This window comes from Buceros rhinoceros, unplaced genomic scaffold (assembly GCF_000710305.1).
Source record: "Buceros rhinoceros silvestris isolate BGI_N320 unplaced genomic scaffold, ASM71030v1 scaffold6720, whole genome shotgun sequence".
Classification (NCBI taxonomy): Eukaryota; Metazoa; Chordata; class Aves; order Bucerotiformes; family Bucerotidae; genus Buceros; species Buceros rhinoceros.
The window spans coordinates 1-15,567 of record NW_010391226.1 but is presented as its reverse complement, the minus strand read 5'-3'; the positions used below and the strand labels follow the sequence as shown (position 1 = coordinate 15,567).

At 37.5% G+C, this 15,567-nt stretch overlaps 1 protein-coding gene across 1 annotated transcript in view; it reads right to left on the bottom strand.

Moving 5' to 3' along the window:
* CCDC67 (coiled-coil domain containing 67) overlaps positions 1 to 14,589 on the bottom strand; it is a 40,594-nt gene extending 26,005 nt beyond the window's left edge. The window contains exons 1-4 of the mRNA XM_010140707.1: positions 14,546 to 14,589; positions 7,167 to 7,338; positions 5,719 to 5,814; positions 1,229 to 1,363 (exon numbers count right to left, since the gene is read on the bottom strand). Of these exons, the coding sequence (XP_010139009.1) occupies positions 1,229 to 1,363; positions 5,719 to 5,814; positions 7,167 to 7,338; positions 14,546 to 14,589 (447 nt within the window). The remainder of the gene's footprint in view (positions 1 to 1,228; positions 1,364 to 5,718; positions 5,815 to 7,166; positions 7,339 to 14,545) is intronic.
* Positions 14,590 to 15,567: the final 978 nt, after the last annotated feature.

Genomic DNA, 15,567 nt, shown 5'->3' with positions numbered 1-15,567 from the left:
CAGTTTCGTAAACACTCAAATCACACGCTGATTTATTATGCTCTTTACAAGGGATGGCTAGAGAAAACGTACAATCGTTTTTTGTGATTCTTCCTAGCCTTCCCCAGACTAGTGGTTAGACTGTTCTCCCCATACGTGGAAGACTCAGTTTAATAATCTCTCCAGAGAGAATCTGAACCAGAATCTTCCCATGTTAGTTTCCTACCTAACAAGCAAACCTTTCGACAGGTTCTGGAATTCTTCCTTTTGAAGTTGTTTCACTTTGCCAAGGATACTAGCAGATCTATTTATTTATTTTAAAAAGTAGAAGCAAAAATCAGTATAGGTAGGGATTATGTTGCTCAGTTGTAAGAAATGAGACTGGGTATCAGTTCCTGCACCAGTGACCGTAGCCAGAAGAGTATCTGGGGAGAAGCCACCACTTGGAGGCACACTCTCTATGTGCCAGTTCTCTGTGCTGGCTAACTCTGCTGTTGGACCAAGAGATATTTGATTATTCCACAGTCATAAAGTAACTTCTAACTCTGAGAAGTCAAGGCTGGGAATTATCACAAATCAGTATCTTTCTATATCCAAGAATAAGCTGGCTAAAATCCATTCTGTGTGCAGAGCGATAGCGAATATGACCAAATCCTGACCTCAGCACCTCACAGTATCTAGCCCTGACTCAGCCTGCTGGCTTCTGTGGAAAGTAATTTTAAGTGCTAATCCCTCCTAATGTGTTACCGGGAGAAACTAGGCACTGAGATCCAGGTTGTGGATTGCCTCAGGCACACGGGTGCTGACTAGATACATGTATAACAGTTTTCCAATCCTAAATCCTTCTTCTGTCTAGACCTACATGGTCAAAGTTGTCCAGAGGTCTATAAAACTTGAATTAATAGCAGGTATTATGTGACAGTATCCTGCATATATAAAAGGTCTCACGCCTCAACAGATTATATTATCTAGTACAAATATATTAATCAGAAAAAATGTAAAATTTATTTGTAGTTACACTTACGAAGAAAATTCTCTGTATGAACTCATAAAACTACTAAAAAGCAATGATAAAACTTGGATAAAAGAACAAAACCTGAATATTAAACTATACACCTTTTCTTGCCAAAGCAAGAAAATTAGATAATTTTTCCAGAATTATCAGGAAATTACAAAGTTCACAACTGTAAACTACAAATTAGTTCTAAAGGCATATTAAAATTAGAACATAATAACAAAGTATTCTTACCTCCAGTTTCTTGTATGAGTTGCTTAGTTCAGGTGGTGTCTCTAGGCTTTTCTCACATGTTTCTCTATTTTCAACCTTTTTTTGTTTTAAGTGATGTGACCGTAGCTTTTCATAACTATGTGTCAACTTTGAAACCTAAAAATGAAAGTAGAGTTGAACATGCAGAACCTGTCAAAGACGACCACATGGCCAAAGTTTTCTTTCAACTAGAGTTGCCAACTGCAACTTCAGCATTCTAAACTGTTAAATCAGTGTAACACGGAATCAATTCATGAAGTTAATTCCATGGGGATGAACAAGACTGAGCTCTCCTATAAATGTTAACTAACTGCTCGGATAGGTTGATTTGACAGCTACTTAATGCTGCTGAAGTTCTTTATGGCACTGTTACCCACAGTGTTTGTCCTCTACAATGTTTGTATGAAATGTTCTATACTTGTTTACTGCCATCTTGTGTTGGCATTTTTAAAGGGTGCTTCACTACTCAGAATGAAGGATTATCATTAACGTATTTTAAACTTGTATGCTTCTTTTTTATTGTGAAAATTTTTGAAATGTTCTATGTGTGATTATTTGATTCTTCTGGAATCATTACGTACCAAAGAGTGTCTAGGAGAATTAGACAGTAAGTACTGTTCTGCCTACTGGTTTTACCATGAAACCATTGCTTAGGAGTCAGAGGCAGAGAAAGGAGGGTACCAGCAGAAGTACCAGCCTCTTCAGAACAACGGCCAGTCTCATCAGCAGTTAGCTGTACTACGCAGGCAAAGGGGCTAGCGGCCCTTAACAGGTTTGATACAACAAACTGACACTGTCTGGTAGAGATATGTACATCTGGTTTAAAAAAAAAAGGAAGGAAACCCAAGGATATTGACAAAGAAACAATGAAAATATGGTCTTGAGGGAAGCTGAGTGAAAGAACTTTGTGAAGAATGTTGAGTACAAAAGAAGCTTACAACTACAAATACTGATCATGTCTCTTAGTTGTTTTGTTCCTTTAAATTCAGATATATATGACTTAAAATATTCTGACTCTAACATCAATTTCTTTGTCTAACCAAACAAAATCCATAAAATTTCATATATTAACTGCTCAAGCAAACTACTGTCAGGGAGAGGAAACTACTTCCAAGGAAGTAATTGGAAAAGGAATGGAATCCTTTTGAACCAACCTGGAATGAGCAACTGAGGTCTGTGCAGATAACAAAGATGGCCAAAGAAGTCCAGAAAAGATGAGAATGGAAACTAGAGTTAAAAAATAATCTGGAAACTTCCTAGAGACATTTGAGATTACTTTGGGAACTCATAATATGGAACAGCAAAAAAGAATTGTGAAGATGACAACAACAGATTGTCCTAGACTAGAAAGTTGCATGAAATAGGGAGATCTAAGGGATAGATTGGGAATTTCTGCATAGAAATCTTGTAACAGGGACCTACAAAGCTGAGGTATCACCTTCAAAACAAATTCAAAAGACTTGCAGAGAAGCTGCCTATGTTTGAAATCTACCTTACCAGAGAACAGAGTTAGGTAAAATATTTAAAAAGGGTCAGAGTATCCAGGCTCAAACAACGTGGAACTCATTGCCTTTGGAAGAAAGATACCCATTTCCAAAAAACAGGAGCCCTTGAATACATTATGGCATACGTGAATTGCCTGGGAAGAGCAAACTGAGATGAAGATGGGTATTGGATGGTTCATGCTAAAAGGGCGAGGAAATACAGCCTCTAACATTTCAGCAAATCAGTCTAAAATGCAACCGAATCGCCAAAAAGAGAACATTTAGTTTGAATATTAGATATATTTCATTAATGAAAGCAGGATATTTCAGTTACATTATAGTCTGGATGTTATCATAACCAGAAACAAGAGCAAAATCCAAGAATCCTTCCATTTAATGCTACATATTTGCTCTAAAAATAAGGTCCAAGTTTTTCTATTTGTGTGCTGTACAAGTGAAAAAAAAAAAGCCAACAGAAATCCAAGATGAGACATTTTAGTGAGTTCTGGGGTAGAATTCATCTAAGATTTCTGAAAGTTAGACATCCAAGCCTGAGCTACTCTCAGTTAGAAAAAGCTGCCTCCAAATGCTTAGTCATTTCAGCTATCTTAAATTCTCGTCATACACTGACATGAATTATATTCTAGGAGTGTCCATTTCCCTCCATTGATTCCAAAGGGAACCTGAGGTAGCTCAGATGTAGTCATCTGGCTTTTAAATGTGTAAGTGAGGCAATTAGTTGCTAAAGTGCTTAGAGCAAGAATGGATTCTTGCTCTTTTGCTGAGGGATTTCTGTCATTTTCAAAATGAGAATAACTACTAAACATTAATATACAAAAAAATGAAGGAAGAAAGAAATGAAGATGAACCCCTGAAGTTTTTTCTATTTAATTATGACAAAATGTTGTACATTTGAATGACTGCAGCAGTGTGGTCTGAGTTTCAGGTTACATATCAGGAATTATTTCCCTCATGCAAGAAAAACACAGGTTTTACTGCATTCAACAAGCACACAATCAATTCAGTGGGAACATTGCTCATTAAACAGCTGCTTTTATCAGTAGCAAGAGTAAAAAGCACTGAGGACCACAGAAGCAGTATATCAGAGAGAAATTTGTTCTGAATAGCCTGACATTCTGAGAGCTAGAAAAAGCGATCCTTTCTACTTCTACTAAGATTAGGAAGGAACAAAAATCAGCAGGGATTTTAAGAATACGTCTGCAGAGAAAGATACAATGCTACTGGTAAATAGTAACCCTCCCACCATTTGTGCAAAACTAAATTGTAGATCTTAAGATTATACAGTGTAGAAGGAGGTAGAACTTTCAAGTGAGGTTAAGAACCAAAAGAAGGGAGTCAAAGGCAATAAGGCAAAGATTAATATTGTCAAGGAAGCTCTGTATTTTAGGTACGAGTTTATGCAGCTAAAAACTGGGGACATCAAAGTCATTTTATTGTAGACACTGCAGCACTGTAATTTGAGAAAGAAACTCACTAAGGGGCTGTGGTAAATGCTAGAGGAGTGGAGTGGGATATTCCGACGGCCTGGCATAGGTGCTTGGAATTCTTCTGACAGGTGAACTTTCTGTTTATTGCATAGAGAATCTAGGCAGGCCTCCTAACTTTGGTGCTTCACAGTTTACTTCTTTGGTCAATGTGCACTGGGTAGGTATTTCATGAAGAAATACAGTTCGGTGAAAGGTGAGGAATGGGAATCAGAAAACAAAATGCAAGCAGCATCAGTGCTGGAGCCTTTGGTAAAATAAAGAGGATGACTGAGAGAGAAGGAAATGTTTGGAAGCATAGATTGGGAAAGTGATGTACATTCTTAAGTGCTGGAAATACCAACATCTTGCTTAAAGATAAAAGCAGCAGCAATCAGGAAACTGAAGGAAAGGTTATGTGGCCCAAGTGGTAACTGAAAAGGAGAATCTTGGCAAGAAGTATAACCAGCTTTATGGAGAGAAGGTTGTAGGTTAGGAAGTGTCAGAGTCTTTAAAAAGACACAGAGAAAACAGATTTTATTTGCCAATAGAAAGGACTTACAGGGTAATTAATTTCAAAATAAAAATCTTCCTTACGTCCAATCTAAATCTGCTCTCTTTCAGTTTAAAACCCGTGCCCCTTCTCCTGTTACTGCAGGCCCTGGTAGAAAGTCTGTTCCCATCTTTCTTATAAGCCCCCTTTAAGCACTGGAAGCTGCCACAAGGTCTCCTCAGAGTCTTCTCCAGGCTGAACAATCCCAACTCTCTCAGCCTTCCTTCATAGCAGAGCTGCTCCAGCTCTCTGATCATCTTTGTGGTCCTCCTCTGGACCTGCTCTAAAGGTCCATGTCCTTCTTATGTTGGGGACCCCAGAGCTGGACACAGTACTCCAGGTGAGGTCTCACCAGAGCAGAGCAGAGGAGGAGAATTACCTCTCTTGACCTGCTGATCATGCTTCTTTTGATGCAGCCCAGGATACGGTTGGCTTTCTGGGCTGCAAGCACACTCTGAGATAAATAAAGTCAAAACAAATTCCCAATGCCAATAATTCAGGTTACTCTAGTTTTGATACTCAGTTCCCTTATGGAAAACTATCAGATGACTTAAATAATCTCTGTAATTCAGATAAACTAAATCCAGAAAACATTATAGCAAAGACATGTGAGAACAATTTAAATCTTAAAATTCCTAATGTGCATCAGGTCTTATTAGCATGAATCTAATTATCTATTTTATTTATTCACCAAGGTTTGAGTTTATTAGTCCCAAGTTAGGAAATCAAGTGTCTTTAGAACAGACGTCACGGTCACATCAACACCCATCCAAAGAGTTTGGGCACATCAGTACAGAAATGAAAATGGAGCCTGATAGGAAGTTGTAGTCATCATAATTTGTACGACATGATTCAACATTCCCAAATCCACAAAGGCAGATCTATACCATTAAGCATGTATAAGCTCTTTATACCGCAGTCATAAAATAATGAAACCAACACTTTTCTTACTTGAGATTGGAGTGCTTGAAGCTGAGTTTCATAATGGTGAGCCATTTCATATTTAGTTTTCTGTAAGTCTTCCAGTTTCTGCTGAAGTAGTCCCACCTACAGTTAGAACAAGCATTCAGAATTACCTTTTTCGAAGTGTTCCAAAATATGTCATTTTTGGAACAGTCATTTGAAACTTTGAAAGAAGATGGTTGCTTAAAAGATAGAAATTAAAAATGCATATTCATTCAGTAACTTAATAATAAAACTGGTATCCACAAACCCCGATTGTGTCAACTTCAATTTAGGGATTTTATAGTAAAAAATCTCATTGTATACTTCTGTAATGATTTAATGATAATACTGTATGAGTCTGTCATGAATGACCACTTAATGAAAGCTTTTCTGACCCAACTATATAAATGAACTGCTGTGCCCTGTTGTGAAAATTTTGCTTGAATGGCTTTTATAATCATATAAATGACTTTCAGCTACTTATATAGAAATTATCAGGAGACACTGTAGACTCATTTCAGTTCCCTAAGTACAGTGCCATTTGCGGTACAGCGAATTACCTGATTTTCACAGAGATCTGAGAAACATGACAACGAGTATACATGACACCTGTGTTTTTCCGGAGGGGCAGCTGGAAGTTAGGCAGAATATGCTAAAACATTTCAGATAACATCTCTGTACAGGCAAATAAATTGGTGCTTTAAGGACCATCTAGCTGAATCTTTCTCTTGGCTCCCCTGACTGCAATGACTAAGTTCCTAATTGCTCATTAGGGAGAGTTATTTCATTTTCAAAACTCCCCTGGCAGTTTAGACACCTGGCTCACACAAGGATGCCCATGTGTAAATGTGTAACTTTAGATGTCTTGAATTAGAACCAAATGCTGTGCTAGCATTTACTGATGCTTCTGAATGAATATTCAGTAGACAAGACCGTGAAGTACAGACAACATCAGGTACAGAGGGGCTTTCAGTTTGATAAGCAAGTCTAAGGGGTAATAGAGTTTGAATCTTCACTATTAATAATAAAATTATCCTACAAAGACAGTATATCATGTAAAATGATAAAAATCAGGTATAAACAGGAATTACAAAGGCATAATTTTGTGAAACTTTTTGAACCATACATTTCCATTCAACATTTCTGATGAAACTAGAAGTGTTGGCATTTAGAAAAAACACCAAATTATGTTTTCATTGCTAAACTAAGAATATTTGATTTAGAACTTAGGGAAATAGAAGAAATACGAGACTTTCAACGACATAGGTACAATCACTTTTCAAAATAGAAAACACTTTAAATCAAACCACTATGGACAATTAGTGGTCTTTAAATGATGCTTGGTAGTTTTACATGATAGAACAAACAGGTCTCCTTATAGAGCCCTTAGAACTTACTGTTAACTAACTACCACAGTAAATACTTTCTTTATAAAATGTGATATTCTTAAATACCTCTTGACCTTTTTGATCCAGTTTGCTTTGGGCACTTGCTAATTCTTGATCTTGGATATCCATCTTTGCTTCTAAAGCTTGCATCTTCCTTTCCCATTCCACTTTCTTGCTGTTTACCACGATGTCAATTTGATGCACTAATTCCTGAAGTTCACCTTCACATGGAGAAGCTCTAATACAAATAAAAGAGACCTATTTTTTCAAATAAAGAATACAGGAGAAAACAAATTTTTATATCCATTGCTAAGATTTTATTTCTGATGGAAATAACCACTTTTCAACATCAGAAAGAAAGAAATGGGAAAGCTAAATGATACCTTCAAATGTAGGTGGAATCTCACTTCATCCCTCTTAAGTCTGCCTGATGTAAAAATCAGAGTATTTAGCATACTGTGGACTATTTGCTTAGCTTAAATGATGTTTGATATCCTCTCACTCTTTCAGGGATGCACTATCAAATGATCATAAAATGATTTGAAAGTATCCAGCCCCAAACCTCAATGGACAAGAGTAGGAGAAGCTGAATATCAAATGGCTTATGGGCACAGGACTTCCCACTAAAAGTACGTAATATGGAAGCAGAGTTTGCTGGGGAAAGTTATTAAGCAGCTGGCTTGAAAGCGAGACACAATTCTTAATTGCTAGTTCAGCTTTTACACCATTTTCCCTTCTCTTTGTGGAAAATGGACTTTAACAGGGCAACTTGTGTAATAATAGTAAGTTTTAATTCTGCTAGGAAGCACAGAAGTGAGTGCCTTTTGAAGAAGAACTTGTCTCTGAGGGACCATGTGCTGGTTTTCATAGAGATTTGTACAATATCTGCAACATACACATTAGATTTTTTCCCAAAATTCTGAGATTAATTTTAGAACATATTCCTTACACTACAAATTCATTGTCAGTAATAAACAATGTTCTGCGCTGTTATTTTAGGAATACGATGTGTCCTAAGTAACAAAATGATGATAGATGAATAGTCCGTGGTATAGCAGAAGGAACATCAGAATCTAAAACAGGCAAAGTTGTCCTCTTAGTTGCCCTCTTATACTCTTATATATTGATTTTAAAAAATTAAAATCTGTCTGGACAGTGTTAAACAATGTTCAAATCAGCTGATGTACAGCATTTAGCAGATATATATGAACTATCTGAATTTTACTATGAACTGTCTGAATTTTAGTATGGAGAATTCCATATCCATATCCAATCTCCATTTTAGATGGAGATTTTCCATATCCATTGCAACTTTGTAATTGATGATGAAAATTTTGAAATAAGAAATACATATATTATGGAGAATTTGGCTCTGCATACTTCTTTACACAAGAAATTCAATAAATCTTTCTACAGTCTAAAACCTTTTATTTGTAGAAATGACTTTAACATCGAAATTACATAGTCATTCTAGGGCATAGGAGATTTTTTCCTGTAGTATTTTGGAAAGTTTATTGCCCAGTTAACCTCAATTGTTTAGAGAACTGAGAGCTTCTCTCAATCTGTAAATTTACAGATGGCATTATAGATTTGCGATGATTAATTTAAAAGTCAGAATCTTTCTAGAATTCAAGGATCTATTCAATGTTCAGTGAAACATTCCAGTTAGTTAGGAAAAAAATTACATCATAATTAAATAAAACTTTATTGAAATGCTCCTGAACATTTTATTTCCCTGACTTTCTGCTCCTTATCCACTTAACCTAGGCTTCTAGGGTTTGGGAAAGAGCTAAAGGAGACAATGTACACTCCTGCCTAATCCCATCCTGTGAAACAAAGAAAGGGAAATTCATACCGTTAACACTCAGAGCTGCTTCTGGACTGTTACAAAGAGGAATTAGCTATTGAACAAATAGCTTAACTCTGTATACGAGCCCATAAATTTTCTATAAAACTTAATTTTCATTGAGTCATATGGGAAAAAAAATCACTATTTCTATCGTCGTGATTAATTGCCTTTTACCAAAAGTGAAATCTGCTCGTTCTCAATCATTAAGGACTTCAATTTGATCTCAGTTTACTTAAATTGAGACACGAGATCAGAATTAGTTACGGCAGTATTTTTGATAGACACCTTTAGCAGACTCACCACTGTAATGGTTGCTTCATGTCATTCATTATTTTTATCAACTTTTATTTAGAAGACTTATCTTTATAACATATTGGAATGTATTGAACTGTGTCATCTTTAGTCATTACAACATTATATTGGCTATGAAAAAAAATTCTCATTTAAAAACTTCAATTTACTCTTTTCAATGGTATGATCTGATCATTGTGAAAATTTCTGCATTTTTCTCTCTGCAGCAGCTTAGAGATTAGTGTATCTGATTAGTGCCATATCCAAATGAAGGTACAAATAAGACCAGTGTGGTTTCTCCACTGTCAAGTCTCTCTCCCTTATCTCAACCAGTTATACTGTTAGTAAACTGTTAGTGGGACACACCTGCTTTCTCTTCACCTTATTCATCTGCAAAGTGACTATTCATTGTATAACTAAAGTTTAATCTGCATTTCATTTCCATTTCCTCATACTATTGCGTAATTTCAAGTCTCTTCTTTTGTTTCTTAGCTTTGATTAGAAGACTATTGAATTTCCTGTTGATAAAACCAGCAATTGCATTATTTCATAAATTTAACTATTCCTCACGCTAAACTATTCCTCATCTAAACTGATGCAAAAAATGTATCGTAACCTATTACTTTTCATGATAATAAATTTAGCCTTCTAATAAACAAGTTTCTTCACTTAAAATATTCTAAGAATGCTGTGACATTGTTTTATGATGCGTTCCATTTTCCTTTTAATAACATTATTTAACTCACAATCATTTTCCCCAAAAGTGATAGCCACTGGTTAGGATATAATTGGTTTTTTAACTTATAAAAATTTGAAAGCTATGACTGGTGGTGGTACACAACTCTGTGTGCACCTCAGGTGTCTTTATGATCACTAATCATTTTGCAGCCTATTAAATATCTCCATGGTATGATGGTTTGTTAAAATGAGCATCGTTATTTCCTTAAAATGAGCATAGCTATTATTTTACGAAATAATTGCCATAGAGACAGCCACAGAGAGACAAAAGATAGTGCAGCATTTGAATAACACAGCAGCAACTGACAAAAGGGTTAATGATAAAAAGCTCAGCAGTACGCCTGTGACCACACCAGCCCAGAAGTGCTAGAGAAGATTTCAATACCCCAAATTAGCATGCGATGCCATTTTGCATCACAAACATTACAATCTGGCATATGGTTTTGGGAGACATTGCACCCAAGAACGTACCAAGTAATGAAGAACTCTGCTTTAGCAGAGCTGTGTTTAACCAAACACAACCTGAGCCGCGAACTCAGAGGCGATACCCCTATTGCCAGTGAGCCTTTAGCTGCTGAGTGTGCTGCCAGCACATTGCTGACGAACAGTAAGCTAACTACCGTAAATGACCGTGCAAGCTAAGCCTTCATAGAAGCATGTGCTTTTACTACTGGTACTTGATGCCACCATCTTGTGCGGAACCTAGCGTGAAAATGCTTCCTTTCTCTTCTAGTCACCTTTCACATCCCAGCTGTTCAGCAAGCGCTCCGAACATCTGCCCTCCCAATGCCCATGCTGACATACTGCCCGTAGGTTGTGCTCTGCGTCAAGTGCTGGTCCCCCACACTCTGCATTTCATATCCTGCGTGCTCAACTTCTGATTGCACTACAGTAAAAAAAGGGTTCCTTAACACAGAATCATAGAACAGTTTGGGTTGCAAGGCACCTTTAAAGGTCATCTAGTGGGTGGGTGGATGGATATGCGTTTATTTAATATCTTTTTTTGGTGCCTAAATGGTGCACATCCCGTGTTTGGATAACTATTAAAAACTGGAGTAAATTTGTTAAATTTACATTTTCGTAAATCAAACTCAACATGATTTTTTTAAAACTAAGATTCTTCAAAACTTTTTTATATCAACAAGTGCTTGAAATTTTTACATTATCAATGTTAAGATGGCAAAGGCTTTTTAAACACACACATAAATTTTAATACTTTTTTAATTTTAAAACTGTTGGCAATGCCATTTTAAAATTTGACTTATAGAACGATAATAACCAAAGTGCAAGCAAGTACCGTGATGTACACATCACAGAACAAAAACACCCCCACCCAAGTGCCCGAAACTCATGTCAAAATAGCATTAATGATGCAGTAAACTTTGATTCCCTCTGGGCAGAGTACCAAATGGTATTTTAAAAACAGAGAGAAGCACTACGGAGTCTTTGAGAAGCACTACCTTTTCTTTTATACAGCTGTAAGGACCTGCGCCCTTCCAGCCTTGTATGGCAACACCTTGGTGAAGTCCTACCAATGACTCGGCCATCTGATTTTAGCCTTCAGAAACAGGTACTTTCTTTGTTGTGTGTCACATGGATCATCTAAATACTGTTCTGCAAGTGCAAAAGCAACCTCTAGCCTGCATCACCAGGTTACCCTTTCAGATCTGCCGTGGCTGACATCTTTGCCTCTTGAGTTTCATCCCTCTCTTTCAGATCATCCTGCACAAGGCAAGTTCTGCAGCTGTTGCTAGAAAATATTCTCTCGACGGTTCTAGCATGTTTCTTTAACCTAGAACCCACAGTATAGAATAGGGAGCTGTTGAAGGAAAAATCCTTTCTGAAACAGCTTCTCAGTCTACCTTTGCCTTCTAATTCCTTCCTAGATCCCCTAGGCACACCTGTAACTGAAAAAGGAAAGATGTACGTGGAGCTGTAGATTAGTGCTGCTGCTCTACTACCAGAACTACTCTGTATCATGGCTGTGGTCTTACAAATGGATCCATATAAGGATGATTTTGGCAGTTATCGCCACCTACTAGCACACAGGCATTACGAGCTGTTGTATCTGTTATTTCTGTCTATTCCACATTTTCAAGAGTGTTAACTATCCCCCTCAGAATACGGCCAGTTGCATAGTAACACGATCACGAGAATGGATTTTGATCACTGGATGTGTAACACGTAAAACTCGGGTATCTTTTGTTCAATATGCCACCAGTGAAACAAACACCCAAAGAACAAGTTTTCCCACAAAGTGATAAAGGGTACAGACGGTTTTTCACCCCTACGTGTTCAGCATTTTCTCGCTGCTGAATGCTGCATCGAATGGATTCTTCACACCTGAGAGTAATGGCTTGTACTTAAGCAAGTGCCAACTATATAAATACATTTTGCTGCATTTACTTTGAAACAGCTCAGAACACTGAAAGGTATCTCATTTTTTATGTAGACAAGCTTTTATTCTATCTCCATATGAAAAATCTAGATGATTTATATTCTGCTGTCATTAACAACGATGTATCTCCATGTAAAATCTAGCTGTTTCCACATTCAGTCAAAGCAAAATCCAGATAATAAGTTTTACCAACTCCACGCCTTTATCACAAATGACTTTTGCACTAGTTAGACCTTTCTAGTTTTATTTATCTGTCTTTTGCTTTGGACTTCTGCACATGTCTGTATTTTTTTGACTGTTTCTTACTAGACATAGAAAGAATATTATTGTCCATACATTTATGAATAAATTTGTAATTTAGAAACTGACGTTTTAAGAGATGTTTGGTTCATACTGTCAGTCTCTGTTTCGTGCCTTCTTCCCTTATTACTCACATTTGCTGACAAATAGGAAAACATATGTACCCGAATTTATGCAAACACAAGCAAAACCTATGCAGAACAATGTTACCAAAGATTTCCATCTTACACAGTACACTCATTAGTTTTTCATCCTTAACCCGGCTTCTAGGGACAATATTAATTCATTTTATCTTCTTAAAACTTGCTTTAAAAATAGGAAATATCGAGATGGTTGTGATACAGTAGTCCATGAGAACCTTCTACCCCAAAGTTCCGTTCCGTGAACTATAACTAATTTATTTAACAATTTTCAGCCACACAGAATCATACAGATTTGTGGATGGATAAGCTGTGATTTATGAGTTTTTGCAGCTGGGATGTAATTGTCATGATTTCCACCAACATTATTCAGCCACTCTCCCAAATTTTAAAGGTATCTGCATTATCTGTGGAATACTGTCAGCACGGATGGAAATAGTTGTCTCCTATCACTGGATGTGTCTTCTCAACTACTCTTCCAGATTCTTTGTAGAGTTAATGGAAATAAACAGCTACCGAGAATGCCTGGTTTCTGATGGGACAAATCGCTCTCTAGATTCCCTGCAGTGGCCTGAAATTTCATATATGTTGATTTCAACAAAGGCCAGGAAGGATCTGAACTATTGAAATAGGCTTCTGATTTGTTAGCATAGTATCCAAAGAACAGCAATATTTTGATTTTTTTTAAGTTCAAGTTTTTATGTGGTTATATTTACCAATCATATCATTAATGAAAAGAACACTCCTCAAAGTTAAAAAAAAAAAAAAAGGGGGGCCACATTGTTCACAATGTAATATTTCACTGCAGCAATTTTTTTCTATCATGAAAAGTGCACACATTATTCTTCAGGACAACAGAGCACACTTTCAAATCCTATTAAAACTTTTTTAGGCCAGAGGAATATGTGATAGAATATATATGTTTCTATTATTTTAAGAAATACTTTTACATTAATATGCATCACATTACCTGGGACTGCTTCTTGGTAATTGCTGTAGAAGACACTGGTTTGTATCAAAAATAGCTAATAAGTTTGTTTACAAGTTGTGATAGATACTTTATTTAGCTCATTATATGGGGAAGTGCTTTTTGCATTGTTGTGTTGCTTGGAAGGCTGGATGGGATGAGGTCCTACATCAAATCTCCACACGGACACTTGAGAAAGATTTTGTGCTGTACTAATATTTTTTTAGATTAACACTAAGAGAACTAAGCTGGGATTGTGTCAAAAAAAGATGATTGTGTTGTGATGAAAAGTGCACTTAATACTTGGGAATAGTAATTGTGGTTATTACCAGTGCAAAATAAGAGTAGGGCTTCAGCAATTATTAGCCTTTTTTTTTCAGATTTTTGAATGTTTTAAAAGCTGTGGTATGTAAGTTTATACTGCTGTAGCCTAGCAACTTCAACTATTTTTTAAAAACAGTTTAAAATAACATTTCTTAACATCTTAATGAAACCTCACATAGCTTTCATTTCCCCCCTTTTGTTCAGGTATCGAGATTAAAAAGTTAAATAACTAACAGAAACAGCCATTATATTATTAGCTGAAGCAATAAGATGTGTTGTCTTGATTACGAGTAACCTCTCCAGTTTGCATAGAAAGCAGCAGAAGAAATAAAGAATCATGATCGCTTCTAAAATCATTAATATTTTGTTCCACATTTTTAATAAACCCACATAATTAAATTCCATCATATAGTCAACTCCCAGACAGTAAGTCATTACTTAGCAACATCTTGCTCCTGAAACACACTGAAGTCCTGCTCCATATTACTGATCATCGTTTTAACCTGTGGAAACAACAAAAGTCAGAAAATTCAGGTTCTTAAACGTGTGCATTTACACAGCCAGACGGTGCATACTAGATAGTTCTGTGCTGTCCTTTCACTTTCGCTAATTCTCCCATCGCAAAGAGCGGCTGGGGAATGTAGCTCTAATTACAGGCTGGAACGAGCACGGTGAATACTGCTCAGCTCAGTGCCAGCAGCTCTCACACTTGGTGCAGCCCTGAGATCCTAGGGGTGGTGCTAGCTTGAGGATAGCCCCGGATTTCCATTAGGAGTTTGGTTTGGATCATTCACTGTTGTGTCATATCAATGATTTGCCAAGACACTCTAAAATAGGTAAACCTAAGGAGTTTGTCATCGATCTGGGGCTGCTTTCACCAGCCATTTCGCATACCTTCACACACCCTAACCAACACATACCCAGGCTGTAACTGCTCTCAGATGCAATTTTGGACTCCTATTGACTGCCGAGTCCCTTAGCAGATGCGGTGCTAAGACACTCCAGCACCTCAGCAGAAAGATGAGAAAAAGACTGGTGCTGAGACCAGCCTGGTTCTGTAGGTCCAGCAGGACACAAGGACATGGGGCAAGCCTGGCTGCATGCAAGAACAGGAACCAGCCACGTTACGGGTGACAGGGTGGCGTGAAAGAGCCCTAATTCCTCGTGTGGTTGAGCAGCGAGGCTCTCAAGAGTGCGGGTACCAGTACACACCGAGATGTGTAGACACTGCCATGGCTCCACAGCGACCAGGTACCTGAGGTGACACTGCCACTCTGCACAGAAACTGGGCACCTGGGATGACACTGCCACTCTCCACAGGGACCAGGCATCTGAGATGCCACCGTCACTCTGCACGGGGGACCGGCACCTGGTGACAGAGGCACCAGAGCAGCCTTGGCTGTGCCGAACACCTGAGGAGACCGGGGCACCCGCTGCGTCCCCCGGTCCCGCCCAGACCC